Source organism: Coregonus lavaretus (assembly GCF_964263955.1).
Source record: "Coregonus lavaretus genome assembly, contig: HAP1_SCAFFOLD_1363, whole genome shotgun sequence".
NCBI classification, from domain to species: domain Eukaryota; kingdom Metazoa; phylum Chordata; class Actinopteri; order Salmoniformes; family Salmonidae; genus Coregonus; species Coregonus lavaretus.
In genome coordinates this window covers 45,776-66,560 of record NW_028158430.1, presented here as the reverse complement: position 1 = coordinate 66,560, position 20,785 = coordinate 45,776, and the positions used below count along the sequence as shown (strand labels likewise).

Here is a 20,785-nt window from a genome sequence, read left to right as displayed (position 1 = left end):
AGCTTTGCACATCTGGATTTGGGGATTTTATCACATTCTCCCTCGCAGATTTTCTCAAGCTTTGTTAAGTTAGATTGGGGAGGTAAACAGCAATCTTGAAGTCTTTCCACAGATTTTAAATGGGATTCAAGTCTGGGCTTTGGCTGGGCCACGCTCTTTATTACAGACAGAAATCATCCTCAGTTTCATCAGCTGTCTGGGTGGCTGGTCTCAGATGATCCCGGAGGTGAAGAAGCCGGATGTGGAGGTCCTGGGCTGGCGTGGTTATACGTGGTCTGCGGTTGTGAGGCCGGTTGGACATACTGCCAAATTCCCTAAAACGACGTTGGAAGCGGCTTATGGTAGAGAAATTAACATTCAATTACCCGACAACAGTTCTGGTGGACATTCCTGCAATCAGCATACCAATTGCACGCTCCCTCAAAACCTGAGACATCTGTGGCATTGTGTTGTGAGACAAAATTGCACATTTTAGAGTGGCCTTTTATTGTCCCCAGCACAAGGTGCACCTGTGTAATGATCATGCTGTTTAATCAGCTTCTTGATATGCCACAACTTGTGAGGTGGATGGATGATCTTGGCAAAGAGAAAATGCTCACTAACAGCGATGTTGGGGCACCAACAGCTCAGTTGTAGTCCTCCTGTAGCTCAGTTGGTAGTGCATGGCGCTTGCAACGCCAGGGTTGTGGGTTCGTTTCCCATGGGGGGCCATTATGAAAATGTATGCGCTCACTAACTGTAAGTCGCTCTGGATAAGAGTGTCTGCTAAATAAATTAAAATGTAAAAATGTACTAACTTCCTGCCTGGGGGCGGCAGGTAGCTTAGTGGTTAAGAGCGTTGTGCCAGTAACCGAAAGGTCGCTGGTTCTAATCCCCCGAGCCGACTAGGTGAAAAATCTATCGATGTGCCCTTGAGCAAGGCACTTAACCCTAATTGCTCCTGTAAGTCGCTCTGGATAAGAGCGTCTGCTAAATGACTCAAATGTAAAATGTAGGCTGTCTCGTTGTTGTTGGTGATCTACCACTGGTGTGTTGTCAGCAAACTTGATGATAGAGTTGGAGTAGTGTGTAGTCATGGGAGTACAGGAGAAGGCTGAGCACGCCCCCCATGTTGAGGATCAGTGTGGCGAAGGTGTTGTTGCCTACCCTCACCACCTGGGGGCGGCCTGTCAGGAAGTCTAGGTCCGAGTTGCACAGGGAGGGGTTAAGTCCCAGGGCCCTGAGACTAGTGATGAGCTTGCGGGGCACCATGGTGTTGAAAGCCGAGCTGTAGTCAACGGAAAGCATCCAGGGTGAATAGGGCGGGTGTGCAGTTTAGCGGCTATTGCGTCATCCATGGGTCTGTTGGATTTCCTCTTGGTCTAATGGTAAAGACGTTGGTTTCTCCTGTGGGAGAGCTGGGTTCATATCCCGGCAGTTATTTCAGTAATGATGTTTGTCTGGTTTGTTTCTCTACAGGTGGAGAAGACTAGACATCACCTGCTCCTGAGGGACAAGTTAGAGTCCAGCCTGCTGCTGGCTCAGGATGGGTTGTTGTCCTGTGTGAGTGAAGAGCAGAGTGAGTCCCCTCAGCCCTCTGAGGGCCACACCCAGGGCCCCACCCAGGGCCCCACCCAGGGCCCCACCGCAGATGAGAGGCAGCGAGAGCTAGCCATTAAGGTCAGTGTCTGTGTTCTTTAAAAACTTGATAGAAGTTAGTTATTATTGTTGTTTCTCAAATATTCCCATTCTTGCTCGAGTGTCCCTTTAAAATGTTGTACGTGTGTGCCCAGTCAGCCTTGTCTTTAGTAAACCACTCTGGATAAACATTTGTGTAAAGCCCCTGAAGCTCTGAAACGTAAAGCACTCTCTTATCTCTTTTCCACCAGTGTCTGCGGCTGCTCTCCCACTCCTTCAACAGAGAGTACAGCCACGTGTGTGTCAGCGCCAGTGAAAGCAAGGTAGGCCTCCTCCTACTTTACATGTCTGTATGCTGTATATATATATATATACTGTATACTGTATACTGTTTGAAGTACTTAGATTTGAGGAAACTATGAATAGGTAAGTGACAGGTTATCATTTTTCTCAGTGAGCTTTTTCCAGACATGCTGTTTGTGTGTGTGCGTGTGTGTGTGTGTGTGTGTGTGTGTGTGTGTGTGTGTGTGTGTGTTTCCAGCTGTCTGAGATGTCAATGACTCTGCTGAGGGAGTCGACCTCTGCCACGGCCCTCAACACCCTCACCCCCTCCTCGACATGCCCCTCACTGGTGGAGGGATGCTACCCCAAGACTGAAGGACTCAGGTCAGTAATAACACGCTCCTAAGAGACACTCTTTGCATGACATGACAGTAACAGATGGACTATAAGGTTTTATCAGAATTTTTGTCAAAATGGAGTTATTAGCCTTGTTTTGTTCAATGCTCTTTACTTACGCTACCAGTCAAAAGTTTTAGAACACCTACTCATTCAAAGCTTTCTCTTTATTTTTACTATTTTCTACATTGTAAAATCAAATCAAATCAAAGTAAATTTTATATTTGAGAATCTTCAAATAGCCCCCCTTTGCCTTGATGACAGCTTTGCACACTCTTGGCATTCTCTCAACCAGATTCACCTGGAACGCTTTTCCAACAGTCTTGAAGGAGTTCCCACATATACTGAGCACTTGTTGGCTGCTTTTCCTTCTATCTGCGATCTGACTCATCCCAAACCATCTCAATTTGGTTGAGGTCGGGGGATTGTGGAGGCCAGGTCATCTGATGCAGTACTCCATCACTCTCCTTCTTGGTATAATAGCCCGTACACAGCCTGGAGGTGTGTTGGGTCACTGTCCTGTTGAAAACAAATGAGAGTCCCACTAAGCCCAAACCAGATGGGATGGCGTATCGCTGCAGAATGTTGTGGTAGCCATGCTGGTTAAGTGTGCCTTGAATTCTAAATAAATCACAGACATTGTCACCAGCAAAGCACACCCACACGATAACACCTCCTCCTCCATGCTTTACGGTGGGAACCACACATGCGGAGATCATCCGTTCACCCACACCGCGTCTCACAAAGCCACGGCGGTTTGAACAAAACATTTCCAATTTGGACTCCAGACCTAATTACAAATTTCCACCGGTCTAATGTCCATTGCTCATGTTTCTTGGCCCAAGCAAGTCTCTTATTCTTATTGGTGTCATTTAGTAGTGGTTTCTTTGCAGCAATTCGACCATGAAGGCCTGATTCACACAGTCTCCTCTGAACAGTTGATGTTGAGATGTGTCTGTTACCTAAACTCTGTGAAGAATTTATTTGTGCTGCAATTTCTGAGGCTGGTAACTCTAATGAACTTATCCTCTGCAGCAGAGGAACCTCGAGGTATTCCATTCCTATGGCGGTCCTCATTAGAGCCAGTTTCATCATAGCGCTTGATGGTTTTTTCGACTGCACTTGAAGAAACTTTCAAAGTTCTAAAAATGTTCCGTATTGACTGACCTTTAAAGGAATCATGGACTGTCATTTCTCTTTGCTTATTTGAGTTGTTCTTGTCATAATATGGACTTGGTCTTTTACCAAATAGGGCTATCTTCTGTATATCCCCCCTACCTTGTCACAACACAACTGATTGGCTCAAACACATTAAGAAGGAAATAAATTCCACAAATTAACTTTTAACAAGGCACACCTGTTAATTGAAATGCATTCCAGGTGACTACCTCATGAAGCTGGTTGAGAGAATGCCAAGAGTGTGCAAAGCTTTCATCAAGGCAATGGGTGGCTATTTAACGAATCTCAAATGTAAAATATATTTAGATTTATTTAGCACTTTTTTGCTTACTACATGATTCCATATGTGTTTTTTCATAGTTTTGATGTCTTCACTATTATTCTACAATGTAGAAAATAGTACAAATAAAGGAATACCCTTGAATGAGTAGGTGTTCTTTGTCATGAGCCTCTCACTCCACCGGGTTACCACCTTAATTTTCTTCCACTCTGCTCACCACTCTCTCTACTCAGCCTAACTAGCTCCACCTGTCCCTGCTCTGCTCTGCTCTAATTACTCTGCCAGCTGCGCTGCATTACCCACTACCTCTCCCAGTATTTAAGGCCCTGTCTTTCAGCTCTCCGGTGTCAGATCGTCTGCAAAGCTCACACCCGGAACCTGTTTGCTCGCGCTTCTGGCTCACCCTGGTTTTGTGACCCCGGACCTGCCTGATTTTTGGATACTCTTCTGCCCCAGGAGATCCAGACCTGCTTCTGCCATAACGACTCCTGACTACTCTTCAATCCCGGTAACTCTGACCAGCCTTCTGCCTTGCTACTACGTATTTTGGATTTCCCTTGAACTGTACTGCTGCCTTGTTTCATTCCGCCCTGTTGTGTCTGTGTCTCCCCCCCCCAGGACTTCTGGACCACCCACCACCGGCTTCATAGGACGCATCGCTGCCACTGGGGGGGGCACAGACCCAGCACATTGGACGGGATCCCTGTTACCCCTGGAGCCTTCATTCACTCCCTACTTCCCTTTTCCCTTAAGTTTTAATAAACTTTCTGGTGTGACGCAATTGTGGTCCTCTGGTCGTCTGTCTGAACCGTGACAGTACGATCTGACCATTATGGACTCAGCGCACACTTTCCCCGACATGGAAACCGATGAGCATGAGCAGCAGTTCCAGCAGCAGCAACAACAACTCGCCATGATCATTCAACTCCTCACCAACCTTACCCCAGCCAGTCTGCCCACCAGCCCTGCCCCCGAGTTACCTGCCCCGGTCATTGCAGCCGCTGCTCCGGAACCCAAGATTGGAAACCCCGAGCGGTTCAACGGCGATTCAACCCAGGTCCGGCCATTCCTGACTAGCTGCCGACTTCAGTTCTCCTTGCAGCCAAGGACCTTCGCCACGGAGGGGGCTAAAGTTGGGTATGCCATCACTCACCTGACGGGCCGAGCTCGACTCTGGGGAACAGCAGAGTTCGAACGTCAAACCCCCGCATGTGCAACCTTCGACCTGTTTGCTGAGGAGATGCTGAAGGTGTTTGACCTGGATTCACCAACCGCAGAGGCGTCTCGTGAACTGTTCAGTATTCGACAAGGCAGACGTACAGTCGCAGACCATTCCATCGACTTCCGAACCCTGGCTAGCCGAAGTTCTTGGAACACACCATCGTTGGTGGACGCGTTCTTCCATAGTTTGGCTGACTATATCAAGGACGAGTTGGTCTCCCATGAACTGCCTTCCACTCTTGATGAAGCCATCGCACTGACTGTCAGGATCGACAGAAGGATACAGACCCGTCGTCGTGAGAGGGGGCGCCAAGGTCCACCTACTACCGGCATTCGGAGAGATCCGACTGGGCTCCTGTCATCTACTGCCACTCACCCAGGTCAGCTTGATCAGTCTGAGCCTATGGAGATTGGGCGAGCCTCTCTCACTCCTGCAGAGCGCCAGCGCCGCTTCACCTCAAACCTCTGCCTCTATTGTGGAGGTGATGGACATCGTGTGGTAACCTGCCCTTTAAAGGGCCGAAGCTCACCGGGCATAGGGGGAGTCCGTTTGAGTTCAATGACCATCCAGTCCTCCGACCGCAAACCCCTGCTGCAAGTTCACCTCCGCCTCTCTGACTCAACTCGCACCCTGGCTGCTCTGGTGGATTCTGGCGCCGAAGCCAACATAATGGACATCAAGCTGGCACGCCAACTGGGACTGGAGAACCTCCGTTTGACACCTCCTATTCCTGCCCGGGCACTGGACGGACACTTACTCGGATCGGTCACTCATGTCACGGCCCCGGTCTCGATGGGTCTGTCCGGAAACCATCAAGAAACTATCCAGTTTCACCTGCTCCCCTCTCCAGGCCAACCCCTCATCCTGGGTTACCCATGGCTCCGCCGGCACAACCCTCAGCTCGACTGGGTGACCGGGGTGATCAGGGAGTGGGGAGAGGACTGCCACCGAACCTGCCTGCTTGCTGCCGCACTACCCCCTCGGCCAGTACCTACTAACTCCGCTCCTGACCTCTCCAATGTCCCAGAATGCTACCATGGTCTCAGAGAGGTGTTTAACAAAGCAAGAGCCACATCTCTGCCCCCTCACCGACCGTACGACTGTGCCATCGACCTCCTCCCTGGAACAGCTCCTCCAAAGGGTCGTCTTTATTCGTTGTCTGCTCCTGAAAGAAAGTCCATGGAGGACTACATCAATGGCTCTCTGTCCGCAGGATTAATCCGTTCATCTTCATCTCCTGCTGGTGCTGGCTTCTTCTTTGTGGGGAAGAAGGACGGATCTCTTCGCCCCTGCATCGACTACAGGGGACTCAACGACATCACAGTGAAAAACCGTTACCCTCTGCCTCTGCTCACCTCTGCTTTTGAGTTGCTCCAGGGAGCCACTGTTTTTACCAAGTTGGATCTCAGAAACGCTTACCACCTAGTGCGGATCCGGGAGGGAGATGAATGGAAAACCGCATTCAATACACCAACAGGCCACTACGAGTATCTGGTTATGCCTTTTGGCCTCACCAATGCTCCTGCTGTGTTCCAGGCTCTAGTGAATGATGTACTGCGGGACATGTTAAACAAGTTTGTCTTCGTTTACCTGGATGACATCTTAATCTACTCCAGAAACCTGTCTGAACACACCCGCCATGTCCAGCAAGTCCTTCATCGTCTTCTGGAGAATTCCCTCTACGCCAAGGCAGAGAAATGTGAGTTTCACGTCAAGACAGTGGCCTTCCTGGGGTACATAGTGGCAGAGGGAAGTATCCAAATGGATCCTGCCAAAGTATCAGCAGTCACTTCATGGCCAGTTCCGGAGAACAGAAAGAAGCTGCAACAGTTTCTGGGGTTTGCTAACTTCTATAGAAAGTTTATCCGGAACTACAGTACCGTTGCTGCCCCTCTCACTGCTCTAACCAGCACCAAGCAACCCTTCACCTGGACCCCAGCAGCCGACAAAGCCTTCAGTACCCTCAAGGTGAGGTTCACCTCCGCTCCCATCCTCCAGATGCCTGATGTGGACCGGCAATTCATTGTGGAGGTGGACGCCTCGGATGTGGGAGTTGGTGCTGTGATTTCTCAGTGGGCTGCGGAGGATAGGAAGCTCCATCCCTGTGCCTTTTTCTCACGTCGGTTGTCCCCCTCTGAGTGCAATTACGACATAGGGAACCGTGAGCTGCTGGCTGTGAAGCTTGCCTTGGAGGAGTGGCGTCACTGGCTGGAGGGGTCCACCATTCCATTTCTCGTTTGGACCGATCATAAGAACTTGGAGTACATCCGCACGGCCAAACGGTTGAACTCCAGGCAGTCCCGCTGGGCCCTGTTCTTCACCAGGTTTAATTTCACTCTGTCATACCGGCCTGGATCACGCAACACCAAGCCAGACGCCCTCTCCCGTCAATTCCAGAAGGATGACACCCCCTCCAAGGACCCTGTGTCGATTCTGCCAAGTCCCTGCATCGTTGCAGCTCTGACCTGGGCTGTTGAGGAACAGGTGCTGGAGGCTCTCCGTAACCAGCCAGGTCCCAGCACTTGCCCAGCTGACCGCCTTTTTGTCCCCGAAGACCTGAGGTCCCAGGTCGTTCAGTGGGGACATGACTCCCGCCTAGCTTGTCACCCTGGCTCCACCCGCACTTACAACCTGCTCGCCCAGAGGTTCTGGTGGCCCTCTCTGAGAAAGGATGTACGGGAATTCGTCCAAGCCTGCCCCATCTGCAACCAACACAAGTCGTCCTGCCAGCCCCCAGCCGGATTGCTGCAGCCCCTGCCTGTGCCCAGACGTCCCTGGTCTCACATCGCCCTTGACTTTGTCACGGGGCTGCCCCCTTCAAGTGGCATGACCGTCATTCTCACCATAGTTGACCGTTTCAGCAAGATGGCACACTTCATTCCCCTCCCCAAGCTCCCAACCGCCAAGGAGACCGCCCAGGTGGTCCTGGAACACGTCTTCCGGATCCACGGACTGCCAAAGGATGTAGTTTCTGACCGTGGTCCACAATTCTCCTCCGCTTTTTGGAAGGAGTTCTGTCACCTGCTGGGAGCCACAGTCAGTCTGACTTCCGGATTCCATCCCCAATCCAATGGGCAGTCAGAGCGGGCTAATCAGGAGCTCGAGAAGGCACTGCGATGCATGACTTCACGCAACCCCCACTCCTGGTCGCAGCAATTGACATGGGTGGAGTACGCACACAATTCTCTGACCTGCTCTGCCATCGGTATGTCCCCTTTCCAATGTGTTTATGGATACCAGCCTCCTCTATTTGCCAGCCAGGAAGAGGAGGTTACTTGCCCATCTGCACTTGCTTTTGCCCGTCGATGTCGCCGCACCTGGTCACAAGCCCGAGCCACACTCCTCAGATCCGTTGCCAGCTACACTACCGGGGCCAACCGTCGGAGAATTCCTGCTCCCACCTACCATGTTGGTCAAAGGGTGTGGTTGTCATCGAAGAACCTGCCACTCAGGGTGGAGTCGCAGAAGCTGGCACCTCGGTTCATTGGCCCATTCCCTATCATAAGAGTGATTAGCCCAACTGCTGTCCGGCTCCAACTGCCTAATTCCCTGAGGGTGCACCCCACTTTCCATGTGTCTAAGATTAAGCCCATCCATGAGAGTCCGCTGGTCCCTGCTGCGCCTTGTCCTCCTCCTCCACGGCTCGTCGATGGTGGTCTGGTTTACACCGTCCGCCGCCTGCTTCGGTCCAGACGGAGGGGTAGGGGTCTCCAGTACCTCATTGACTGGGAGGGCTATGGACCTGAGGAAAGGACCTGGGTGCCAGCTAGTCGGATTGTGGATAGGACTCTCATCACCGCTTTCCACCAACGGCATCCTGATCAACCTGCAATCCGTAGGGGCCGCCCCAGAGGGGTCCCTAACCGTCCTGCCCGCTCGGCTTCCTGTCCTGTGCCTGATCCTGTCTCGGGACCTGTCCCATCTCCCGACCACGGCCCTCCGGCTTCCTCCGAGGATGAGGACGTTCACTCGGACCGTTCGGAGGAGTTCTAGCCCTCCTCCGGCTCCCCTCCTCCCGCCCGGCGTGGTGTTGCTCTTGGGACTTCTGGGGCCGTCCCTTGGGGGGGGGGTTCTGTCATGAGCCTCTCACTCCACCGGGTTACCACCTTAATTTTCTTCCACTCTGCTCACCACTCTCTCTACTCAGCCTAACTAGCTCCACCTGTCCCTGCTCTGCTCTGCTCTAATTACTCTGCCAGCTGCGCTGCATTACCCACTACCTCTCCCAGTATTTAAGGCCCTGTCTTTCAGCTCTCCGGTGTCAGATCGTCTGCAAAGCTCACACCCGGAACCTGTTTGCTCGCGCTTCTGGCTCACCCTGGTTTTGTGACCCCGGACCTGCCTGATTTTTGGATACTCTTCTGCCCCAGGAGATCCAGACCTGCTTCTGCCATAACGACTCCTGACTACTCTTCAATCCCGGTAACTCTGACCAGCCTTCTGCCTTGCTACTACGTATTTTGGATTTCCCTTGAACTGTACTGCTGCCTTGTTTCATTCCGCCCTGTTGTGTCTGTGTCTCCCCCCCCCAGGACTTCTGGACCACCCACCACCGGCTTCATAGGACGCATCGCTGCCACTGGGGGGGGCACAGACCCAGCACATTGGACGGGATCCCTGTTACCCCTGGAGCCTTCATTCACTCCCTACTTCCCTTTTCCCTTAAGTTTTAATAAACTTTCTGGTGTGACGCAATTGTGGTCCTCTGGTCGTCTGTCTGAACCGTGACAGTTCTTAAACTTTTGACTGGTGCTGTACTGTATATATACCCTAAAACCAAGTGGTGGAAAAAGTACCCAATTGTCATACTTGAGTCAAAGTAAAGATACCTTAATAGAATATGACTCAATCAAAGTGAAAGTCACCCAGTAAAATACTACTTGGGTAAAAGTCTAAAAGTATTTGGTTTTAGGTATCAAAAGTAAGTATCAAAAGTAAATGTAATTGCTAAAATATACTGAAGTATCAAAAGTAAAATTATAAATTATTTCAAATCAGCCAGCACCATTTTCTTGTTTCTTTTAAATTTACGGATAGCCAGGGGCACACTCCAACACTCAGACATAATTTACAAACGAAGCATTTGTGTTTAGTGAGTCCGCTAGATCAGAGGTAGTAGAGGTGACCAGGGATGTTCTCTTGACATGTGCATGAATTGGACCATTTTCCTGTCCTGCTAAGCATTCAAAATGTAACGAGTACTTTTGGGTGTCAGGGAAAATGTCAGTTGTAGAAAGTACATAATTTTCTTTAGGAATGTAGTGAAGTAAAAGTAAAAGTTGTCAAAAATATAAATTGTAAAGTACAGATACCCCCAAAAACTACTTAATTAGTACTTTTAAGTATTTTTACTTAAGTACTTTACACCACTGCTAAATACCCCAATTAATGTTGTTAAGTTCAAAATAATACAAGATAAGAATTACTGACACCATTCGGAATTCTAAAGCCAATTATCTCAGAATCATATTTTTTGCAGATAGAACCTTAGAGTCCCAAGCTCTGGACATGGCAGCTTCAGCAACACTGAACTATGGTCCAAATACAGACTGAACATGGTGCTGGAGTCTGGTTTAGCGCTTAATGCTCCCAACTCCGGACCACATATACCCCCCTGGCGACGGGGGATCGAGCCCCGTTTTAGCCATTCCTGCATGTGCTCCGACTTACTCATCTCATCTTATTTTTTCTGTCTGTCCCCCCAGAACTCCCACGCCTCGTTCCCGCTGCGCCAGCCCCAACCCTATCTGTTCACAGCGGGACGGAGAGGTCAAGAAGCACCCTGGTCCCAGTGGGGTCGCAGCCCCGGAGGTTAAGCCCGTGGAACGCCGCTTTGTACCAGACATCCAGGAGATCCGGGTCAGGTGAGTGGCTCCAGAGATTGATTGATTGACTGACTGAATGAGTCAGTGGTATATGGCTCCAGAGGTTTATCATTAAAGGTGGTGGAACTGACCTAATCGAATGCAGTGACAATCATGTACAGGACCCGGCTGAGTTAATAATGGGTGTTCTCAACTCAATAGTCCTTCATGGGTGCAGGGTTGGAAAGGCATATCAACTGAACAAGTAAGACCTGCTCACACTGAAAATAATTTTTGGAAGTTTGAATTTCTTCAGCACCAGCCTTCGTTAGCGTTTTAGGCTTGATCTTGATTCTTCTGGCAGAACAAACGTTTCTGGACGGCATTAATCCTCTAGATTTGGCTTTGCTACTCTTTATTTTCAACTTGAGTCTTGTGCCTTTTATATTGGATCTCATCAAGTGTAGTTACACGCGTAGTGCACTTGGTCTTTCTTCCAGCCCCATCGTGTCAAAGAAGGGCTACCTGCATTTCCTGGAGCCTCACACCAACGGCTGGGTGAAGCGATACGTGGTGGTGAGACGGCCGTACGTCTACATCTACAATACAGAGAGAGACAGCGTGGAGAGAGCCATCCTCAACCTCTCCTCTGCCCATGTCGAGTACAGCGAGGACCAGCAGGCCATGCTTAAGGTACATCACCTTTACACACCTTTACCTGACACCATTACCTGCCGACACACCTTTACACACCTTTACCTGACACCATTATCTGCCGACACACCTTTACACACCTTTACCTGACACCATTACCTGCCGACACACCTTTACACATCTTTACCTGACACCATTACCTGCCGACACACCTTTACATACTTTTACATGACACCATTACCTGCCGACACACCTTTACACACCTCTACCTGACACCATTACCTGCCGACACACCTTTACACACCTTTTGCTGACACCATTACCTGCCGACACACCTTTACATACCTTTACCTGACACCATTACCTGCCGACACACCTGTACATACCTTTACCTGACACCATTACCTGCCGACACACCTTTACACACCTTTACCTGACACCATTACCTGCCGACACACCTTTACACACCTTTACCTGACACCATTACCTGCCGACACACCTTTACATACTTTTACAAGACACCATTACCTGCCGACACACCTTTACACACCTTTACCTGACACCATTACCTGCATACACACCTTTACACACCTTTACCTGACACCATTACCTGCCGACACACCTTTACACACCTTTACCTGACACCATTACCTGCCGACACACCTTTACATACTTTTACATGACACCATTACCTGCCGACACACCTTTACACACCTTTACCTGACACCTTGACATACCTTTACCTGACACCATTACCTGCCGACACACCTTTACACACCTTTACCTGACACCTGTACATACCTTTACCTGACACCATTACCTGCCGACACACCTTTACACACCTTTACCTGACACCTTGACATACCTTTACCTGACACCATTACCTGCCGACACACTTGTACATACCTTTACCTGACACCATTACCTGCCGACACACCTTTACATACCTTTACCTGACACCTATACCTGACAACACACCTTTACACACCTTTTACCTGACAACCTTTACCTACCGACACACCTTTTTATTTATTTATTATTTTTATTTCACCTTTATTTAACCAGGTAAACCAGTTGAGAACAAGTTCTCATTTACAACTGCGACCTGGCCAAGATAAAGCAAAGCAGTGCGATAAAAACAACAACACAGAGTTACATATGGGGTAAAACAAAACAAAGTCAAAAATACAACAGAAATAAATATATATACAGTGTGTGCAAATGTAGCAAGTTATGGAGGTAAGGCAATAAATAGGCTATAGTGCAAAATAATTACAATTAGTATTAACACTGGAATGATAGATGTGCAAGAGATGATGTGCAAATAGAGATACTGGGGTACAAATTAGCAAAATAAATAACAATATAGGGATGAGGTAGTTGGGCGGGCTAATTTCAGATGGGCTGTGTACAGGTGCAGTGATCGGTAAGGTGCTCTGACAACTGATGCTTAAAGTTAGTGAGGGAGATAAGTGTCTCCAGCTTCAGAGATTTTTGCAATTTGTTCCAGTCATTGGCAGCAGAGAACTGGAAGGAATGGCGGCCAAAGGAGGTGTTGGCTTTGGGGACACCTTTTTACACACCTTTTACCTGCTGACACACATTTACACACCTTTACACACCTTTACCTGACACCTTTTACCTGACACCTTTTACCTGCCAACACACCTTTACACACCTTTACACACCTTCATCTGACACCTTTTATCTGACACCTTTTACCTGCCAACACACCTTTACACACCTTTACCTGACACCTTTTACCTGCCGAATCACCTTTACACACATTACACCACTTTACCTGACACCTTTTACCTGACACCTTTTACCTGCCGACACACCTTTACACACCATTACCTGCCAACACACCTTTACACACCATTACCTGCCAACACAACTTTACACACCTTCACTTGACACCTCTACCTGACACCTTTTACCTGCCGACACACCTTTACACACCTTTACTTGACACCTTTGACCTGACACCTTTTACCTGCCGACACACCTTTACACACCTTTACTTGACACCTTTGACCTGACACCTTTTACCTGCCGACACACCTTTACACACATTTTACCTGAGGACACCTACAGTAGGCCTTGTTCCAATCCCTTAGAATGCATGCCCATTGCCCAATACATTGCTTATTCCTAAATCAGCAGGCCATGCTCAAGGTTGATAACCTTTTATAAAGCAAAAAAAAACTAAGTAATGTCTGCTCACCATTTAGCTGATCCCAGTAGGTGCTCTGTTAATAAAGCTTAAAGTGACTGACATGGTCTTTGTCAGGTAAACCAACACCAGATTAACTATTACCATGAACACCATCTCCATCTCCTGTCATCTTTTACTTGACACATACACTGAGTAACATTACCAATGTCTACACTGTATTTCTGATCAATTTGATGTTAATTTAATGGACAAAAAAAGAATTTTTTTCTTTCGAAAACAAGGACATTTCTAAGTGACCCCAAACTTTTGAATGGTAGTGTACGTTGAATTGAAATTAACAAAGTATCTAGGCCTATATATACACACACTGAGTGGACAAAACATTAGGAACACCTGCTCTTTCTATCACATAGACTGACCAGGTGAATCCAGGTGAAAGCTATGATCCCTTATTGATGTCACCAGTGTAGATGAAATGGAGGAGCCAGGTTAAAGAAGGATTTTTAAAGCCTTGCGACAGTTGAGACATGGATTGTGTATGTGTGCCATTCAGAGGGTGAACGGACAAGACAAAATATTAAAGTGCCTTTGAACAGGGTATGGTAGTAGGTGCCAGGCGCACCAGTTTGAGTGTGTTAAGAACTGCGACACTGCTGGGTTTTTCACGCTCAACAGTTTCAAATCAAATCAAATCAAAATGTATTTGTCACGTACACATGTTTAGCAGATGTTATTGCGGGTGTAGCGAAATGCTTTCCCATGTGTATCAAGAATGATCCACCACCCAAAGAACATTCAGCCAACTTGACACAACTGTGGGAAGCATTGTAGAGTCCATGCCCCGACGAATTGAGGCTGTTCTGAGGACAAAAGGGGGTGCAACTCAATATTAGGAAGGTGCTCCTAACGTGTTGTACACTCAGTGTACAGTATATCTACAGTATTTGAAAAGACAGATGTTTTTCCTCCCCGTGCTAAACCTCAAAGGGAAGCGTTCCTTCAGAAGCTGGCTGGTTTCAACAACACTGTACCTCTGTGTGTTTTCTCCCCAGACCCCAAACACGTTTGCTGTGTGTACGGAGCACCGCGGGATACTGCTCCAAGCCAGCAACGACAAGGATATGCACGACTGGCTCTATGCATTTAACCCCCTCCTGGCTGGATCCATCAGGTAACATGGGCTGACACACTTAGATCTGTTGATTGTCCTTTTAGTCTTAGTAGCGCTGGCTTTCAAGATACCGGCTGTTTTGAAGAAGGCCTGGGTTTTACTTGCAATGATCATGATCGTTTGTGGTCGTTTTACCTACGTTAGTGGAATGCACTGATTTATACGTTGCCCTGGATAAGAACGTCTGCTAAATGACTCAAATGTAAAATGTAATTGTAAATCCCACTTGAATTAGAACTGTACGTTTACATCTACATTTTAGTCATTTAGCAGACACGCTTATCCAGAGCGACTTACAGGAGCAATTAGAGTTAGGTGCCTTGCTCTGTACACACTGATGGATCATGATAATGGCGCTGGAGGGGACGGCTGCCGTTTTACGGGCTCCTAACCAACTGTGCTATTTTGTGTGTTTTTTTTCACATTGTTTGTAACTTATTTTGTACATAAAGTTGTTGCCACCGTCTCTTATGACCGAAAAGAGCTTCTGGACATCAGAACAGTGATTACTCAACCTCGAACTGGATGAAGATTTTTTTCTTTAATGAGTCCGATGTGAAGGATATACTGTTTTCCGGAGACCAGGCCCAAATCCCCGTCATTCTCGTGAAGAAAAGGCGGAGATACGGAGAAAGAAGATAGGGGTGCCTTATGAGGATTCGGAGGCCAGTGAGTAAATCGCCACTACCCTCAGTTCTATTGGCCTACGTGTAATCCTGGAATATGTTCCGTGATTCATCCAATGTTATTGAGGAGTATGCTACCTCAGTCACCGGCTTCATCAATAAGTGACGACGTCGTTCCCACAGTGACCGTATGTACATATGCCAACCAGAAGCCATGGATTACTTGCACCGAGCTAATCCGGATGCTTATAAGAAATCCCACTATGCCCTCAGACGAACCATCAAACAGGCAAAGCGGCAATACAGGACTAAGTTTGAATCCTACTACACCGGCTCTGACGCTCGTCGGATGTGGTAGGGCTTGCAAACTATTATGGACTGCAAAGGAAAACCCAGCCGCGAGCTGCCCAGTGACGCGAGCCTACCAGAAGAGCTAAATGCCTTTTATGCTCGCTTCGAGGCAAGCAACACTGAAGCATGCATGAGAGCACCAGCTGTTCCGGACGACTGTGTGATCATGCTCTCCGTAGCCGATGTGAGCAAGAACTTTAAACAGGTCAACATTCACAAGGCTGCGGGGCCAGGCGGATTACTAGGGCATGTACTCAGAGCATGCGCTGACCAACTGGCAAGTGTCATCACTGACATTTTCAACCTCTCCATGACTGAGTCTGTAATACCTACATGTTTCAAGCAGACCGCCATAGTCCCTGTGCCCAAGAATGCGAAGATAACCTGCCTAAATGACTACTGCCCCGTAGCACTCACGTCTGTAGCCATGAAGAGCTTTGAAAAGCTGGTCATGGCTCACATCAACACCATCATCCCGGAAACCCTAGACCCACTCTAATTCACATACCGCCCCAACAGATCCACAGATGATGCAATCTCAATCGCACTCCACACTGCCCTTTCCCAACTGGACAAAAGGAACACCTATGTAAGAATACTGTTCATTGACTACAGCTCAGCGTTCAACACCATAGTGCCCACAAAGCTCATCACTAAGCTAAGGACCCTGAGACTAAACACCTCCCTCTGCAACTGGATCCTGGACTTCCTGACAGGCCGCCCCAGGTGGTGAGGGTAGGTAACTCTGCCACGCTGATCCTCAACACCTGGGCCCCTCAGGGATGCGTGCTTAGTCCCCTCCTCTATTCCCTGTTCACCCATGACTCCAACACCATCATTAAGTTCGCTGACGACACAACAGCTGTAGGCCTGATCACCGACAATGATGAGACAATCTATAGCGAGGAGGTCAGAGACCTGGCAGTGTGGTGCCAGGACAACAACCTCTCCCTCAATGTGAGCAAGACAAAGGAGATGATCGTGGACTACAGGAAAGGGAGGGCCAAGCACACTCCCATTCACATCGACAGGGCTGTAGTGGAGCGGGTCGAGAGTTTCAAGTTCATTGGTGTCTACATCCCCAACAAACTATCATGGTCCAAACACACCAAGACAGTCGTTAAGAGGGCACGACAACACCTTTTCCCCCTCAGGAGACTGAAAAGATTTGGCATGGGTCCCCAGATCCTCAAAAAGTTATCCAGCTGCACCATCGAGAGCATCCTGACCGGTTGCATCACCGCCTGGTATGGCAACTGCTCGACATCCGACCGTAAGGCACTACAGAGGGTAGTGTGTACGACCCAATACATCACTGGCTCTGGATAAGAGAGTCTGCTAAATGACTCACTACTGTAGTCTCTCTGGATAAGAATGTCTGCTAAATGACTCACTACTGTAGTGGCTGTTGATAAGAGTGTCTGCTAAATGACTAACTACTGTAGTCTCTCTGGATAAGAATGTCTGCTAAATGACTCACTACTGTAGTGGCTGTTGATAAGAGTGTCTGCTAAATGACTCACTACTGTAGTCTCTCTGGATAAGAGCGTCTGCTAAATTACTCACTACTGTAGTCTCTCTGGATAAGAGTGTCTGCTAAATGACTCACTACTGTAGTCTCTCTGGATAAGAATGTCTGCTAAATGACTCACTACTGTAGTGGCTGTTGATAAGAGTGTCTGCTAAATGACTCACTACTGTAGTCTCTCTGGATAAGAGTGTCTGCTAAACGACTCACTACTATAGTCTCTCTGGATAAGAGCGTCTGCTAAATGACTCACTACTGTAGTCTCTCTGGATAAGAGTGTCTGCTAAACGACTCACTACTGTAGTCTCTCAGGATAAGAGTGTCTGCTAAATGACTCACTACTGTAGTCTCTCTGGATAAGAATGTCTGCTAAATGACTCACTACTGTAGTCTCTCTGGATAAGAGAGTCTGCTAAATGACTCACTACTGTAGTCTCTCTGGATAAGAATGTCTGCTAAATGACTCACTACTGTAGTCTCTCTGGATAAGAATGTCTGCTAAATGACTCACTACTGTAGTGGCGGTTGATAAGAGTGTCTGCTCAATGACTCACTACTGCAGTCTCTCTGGATAAGAATGTCTGCTTAATGACTCACTACTGTTGTCTCTCAGGATAAGAGTGTCTGCTAAATGACTCACTACTGTAGTCTCTCTGGATAAGAATGTCTGCTAAATGACTCACTACTGTAGTGGCTGTTGATAAGAGTGTCTGCTAAATGACTCACTACTGTAGTCTCTCTGGATAAGAATGTCTGCTAAATGACTCACTACTGTAGTGGCTGTTGATAAGAGTGTCTGCTAAATGACTCACTACTGTAGTCTCTCTGGATAAGAGTGTCTGCTAAATGACTCACTACTGTAGTCTCTCTGGATAATAGTGTCTGCTAAATGACTCACTACTGTAGTCTCTCTGGATAAGAGTGTCTGCTAAATGACTCACTACTGTAGTCTCTCTGGATAAGAGCGTCTGCTAAATGACTCACTACTGTAGTCTCTCTGGATAAGAGTGTCTGCTAAATGACTCACATGTACAATGTAAACTTTTGAGTCACTGTTTTCTCTCCCTCTTGTTTCTGTCAGGTCCAAACTCTCCAGAAGAAGAGCTGGACAGATGAGGATGTGAATCAACAACACGTCTTATAGACAAGACAATAGAACACAAAGAGACTAACCTGTATATAGATCCCAGATCCCTCATTACTCCTTTACTCCTGTGCTGACCCCTGACCCCCTCCTACTCTAGTAACCAACTTGCTCCTCCTCCTCCTTCTGCACACGCCCAGTTTATCACAAGCTGACCACCAGTGTATCCAAGGCCCTGAGGCCTCCATCGTCGTTGTGTGTCCGTCAGGCCTGTACCGCTGTCTGTCCGTGTGAGCCTCACTGTCTGGTTTAACTCCTCTCCAAGGCTGATGCCCAAATGGCACCATATTCCCTGTATAGCGTGTTGCTTTTGATCAGAGCCTGGTCATAGCTACTGTAAGAAGGGCCTATAGGGCTGGTCATAGCTACTGTAAGAAGGGCCTATAGGGCTGGTCATAGCTACTGTAAGAAGGACCTAGAGGGCTGGTCATAGCTACTGTAAGAATGGCCTATAGGGCTGGTCATAGCTACTGTAAGAAGGGCCTATTGGGCTGGTCATAGGGCTGGTCATAGCTACTGTAAATAGGGCCTATAGGGTTGGTCATAGCTACTGTAAGAAGGGCCTATAGGGTTGGTCATAGCTACTGTAAGAAGGGCCTATAGGGCTGGTCATAGCTACTGTAAGAAGGGCCTATAGGGTTGGTCATAGCTACTGTAAGAAGGGCCTATAGGGCTGGTCATAGCTACTGTAAGAAGGGCCTATAGGGCTGGTCATAGCTACTGTAAGAAGGGCCTATTGGGCTGGTCATAGATACTGTAAGAAGGGCCTATAGGGCTGGTCATAGCTACTGTAAGAATGGCCTATAGGGCTGGTCATAGCTACTGTAAGAAGGACCTAGAGGGCTGGTCATAGCTACTGTAAGAATGGCCTATAGGGCTGGTCATAGCTACTGTAAGAAGGGCCTATAGGGCTGGTCATAGCTACTGTAAGAAGGGCCCATTGGACTCTGGTCAAAAATAGTGCACTACATAGGGAATATGGCACCATTTGGGACTGATCCCAAACCTCCTTACTTTACCAGAAAGTTCTGAGCTGAGGGAACGGAGGAAGAGAAGGGAGAGGGGAAGTTACCAGTTCCTTATTTTATAGACTTGCATTAATATGTACTGTATGGTAGTCGCCAGCAACACGTTGAGCTTATTATATAACACATTTATTCCTTCAGGAAAAAATAAAAAAATAAATAAAGTCAGGAGCGTTTGGTTGACTGGTAAATCGCTCGGTCTAAAGCTGTTCACATTACTACATTACCGCGCCTCAGCTTACCTTACAGGAGAAAACAGAGATGGAAGTACTACCATAGAAATAGGATCTAGATTCTATGAGTACTTACTGACTCCAGATATGTGGTCTTTGTCATATTGCTGCTCTTAGTGTTACTCTGTACAATGTTGAAACAAGCAGGTTAGTATTCAAAGTAAACACATTTTCACCAAAATGAGGGTTTCCTCAGTTCTGCTAAAGAATAAGACTGAAAAAACGACAGTTGACAGTCGTTTGCGTGTAGTAGTGTACCCCGTCTGTCCCTATCCTCTTTCCCGTACCATCTCAGCTCTGTTGGACAGGACAGAATAACCCCCTTATGAATCGAAGGACGATATCTAACCTCCTTATTCCTCGTGATATGATCTGAGACGTTAACACACACAGGCTGCGTCCTAAATACCTATATGGCGCGTTCATTTTGATCAGGGCCCACAGTCTCTTGGATTAGTGCTCTGGTCAAAAAGTAGTGCACTATAAAAGGCAATCGTGTTCCATTTGGGACGCGCCCACAGCCTGGCGACGAGAGAGAGAAGGGTTGGCATCGATCACATGTTCACATGTTCACACTGGTTTTCTAGTAAAACCACACGATGGTTCCGCTGCGTCTCACAGTGGCTATGAGAGTATTAGCTCTGACTACGTGAAATAACATTTTATGAAAATCCACCAAATTTAACCTTGATTAATATCTGAGTCAGATTTTTATTTTATTAAGATGAGGTTATATTTATATATTTAACAACATTATTATTTATTTATTTATGCACGTATTTATTTACAAAGACATTTATATTTCTAATGTAGCTTACAGTGCAATTTCTGCACACAGCACTTATTATGAGTTCCTCAAACTTTTTGATAACATGACCTATGACCTCTGCCCCCTCTCCCCTCCTTACTCTGGATAGTGAATAGTGCGACCCCCCCGATAACAACATTGATAGTGGGCCAGCGACCCCCCCAATAACAACATTGATAGAGGGACAGCTTCCCCCGATAACAACATTGATAGTGGGCCAGCTTCCCCCGATAACAACATTGATAGTGGGCCAGCTTCCCCCAATAACAACATTGATAGTGGGCCA

General features: G+C 47.7%; 1 protein-coding gene across 1 annotated transcript in view; it reads left to right on the top strand.

Moving 5' to 3' along the window:
• LOC311124021 (kinesin-like protein KIF1A) overlaps window positions 1-18,431 on the top strand; it is a gene marked incomplete at its 5' end in the record, with an annotated part of 71,424 nt that extends 52,993 nt beyond the window's left edge. Inside the window, 7 exons of the mRNA XM_084198241.1 lie at window positions 1,459-1,659; window positions 1,869-1,940; window positions 2,159-2,283; window positions 10,682-10,840; window positions 11,281-11,473; window positions 14,666-14,784; window positions 18,371-18,431. Coding sequence (XP_084054367.1) covers window positions 1,459-1,659; window positions 1,869-1,940; window positions 2,159-2,283; window positions 10,682-10,840; window positions 11,281-11,473; window positions 14,666-14,784; window positions 18,371-18,413 — 912 coding nt within the window. The remainder of the gene's footprint in view (window positions 1-1,458; window positions 1,660-1,868; window positions 1,941-2,158; window positions 2,284-10,681; window positions 10,841-11,280; window positions 11,474-14,665; window positions 14,785-18,370) is intronic.
• Window positions 18,432-20,785: the final 2,354 nt, after the last annotated feature.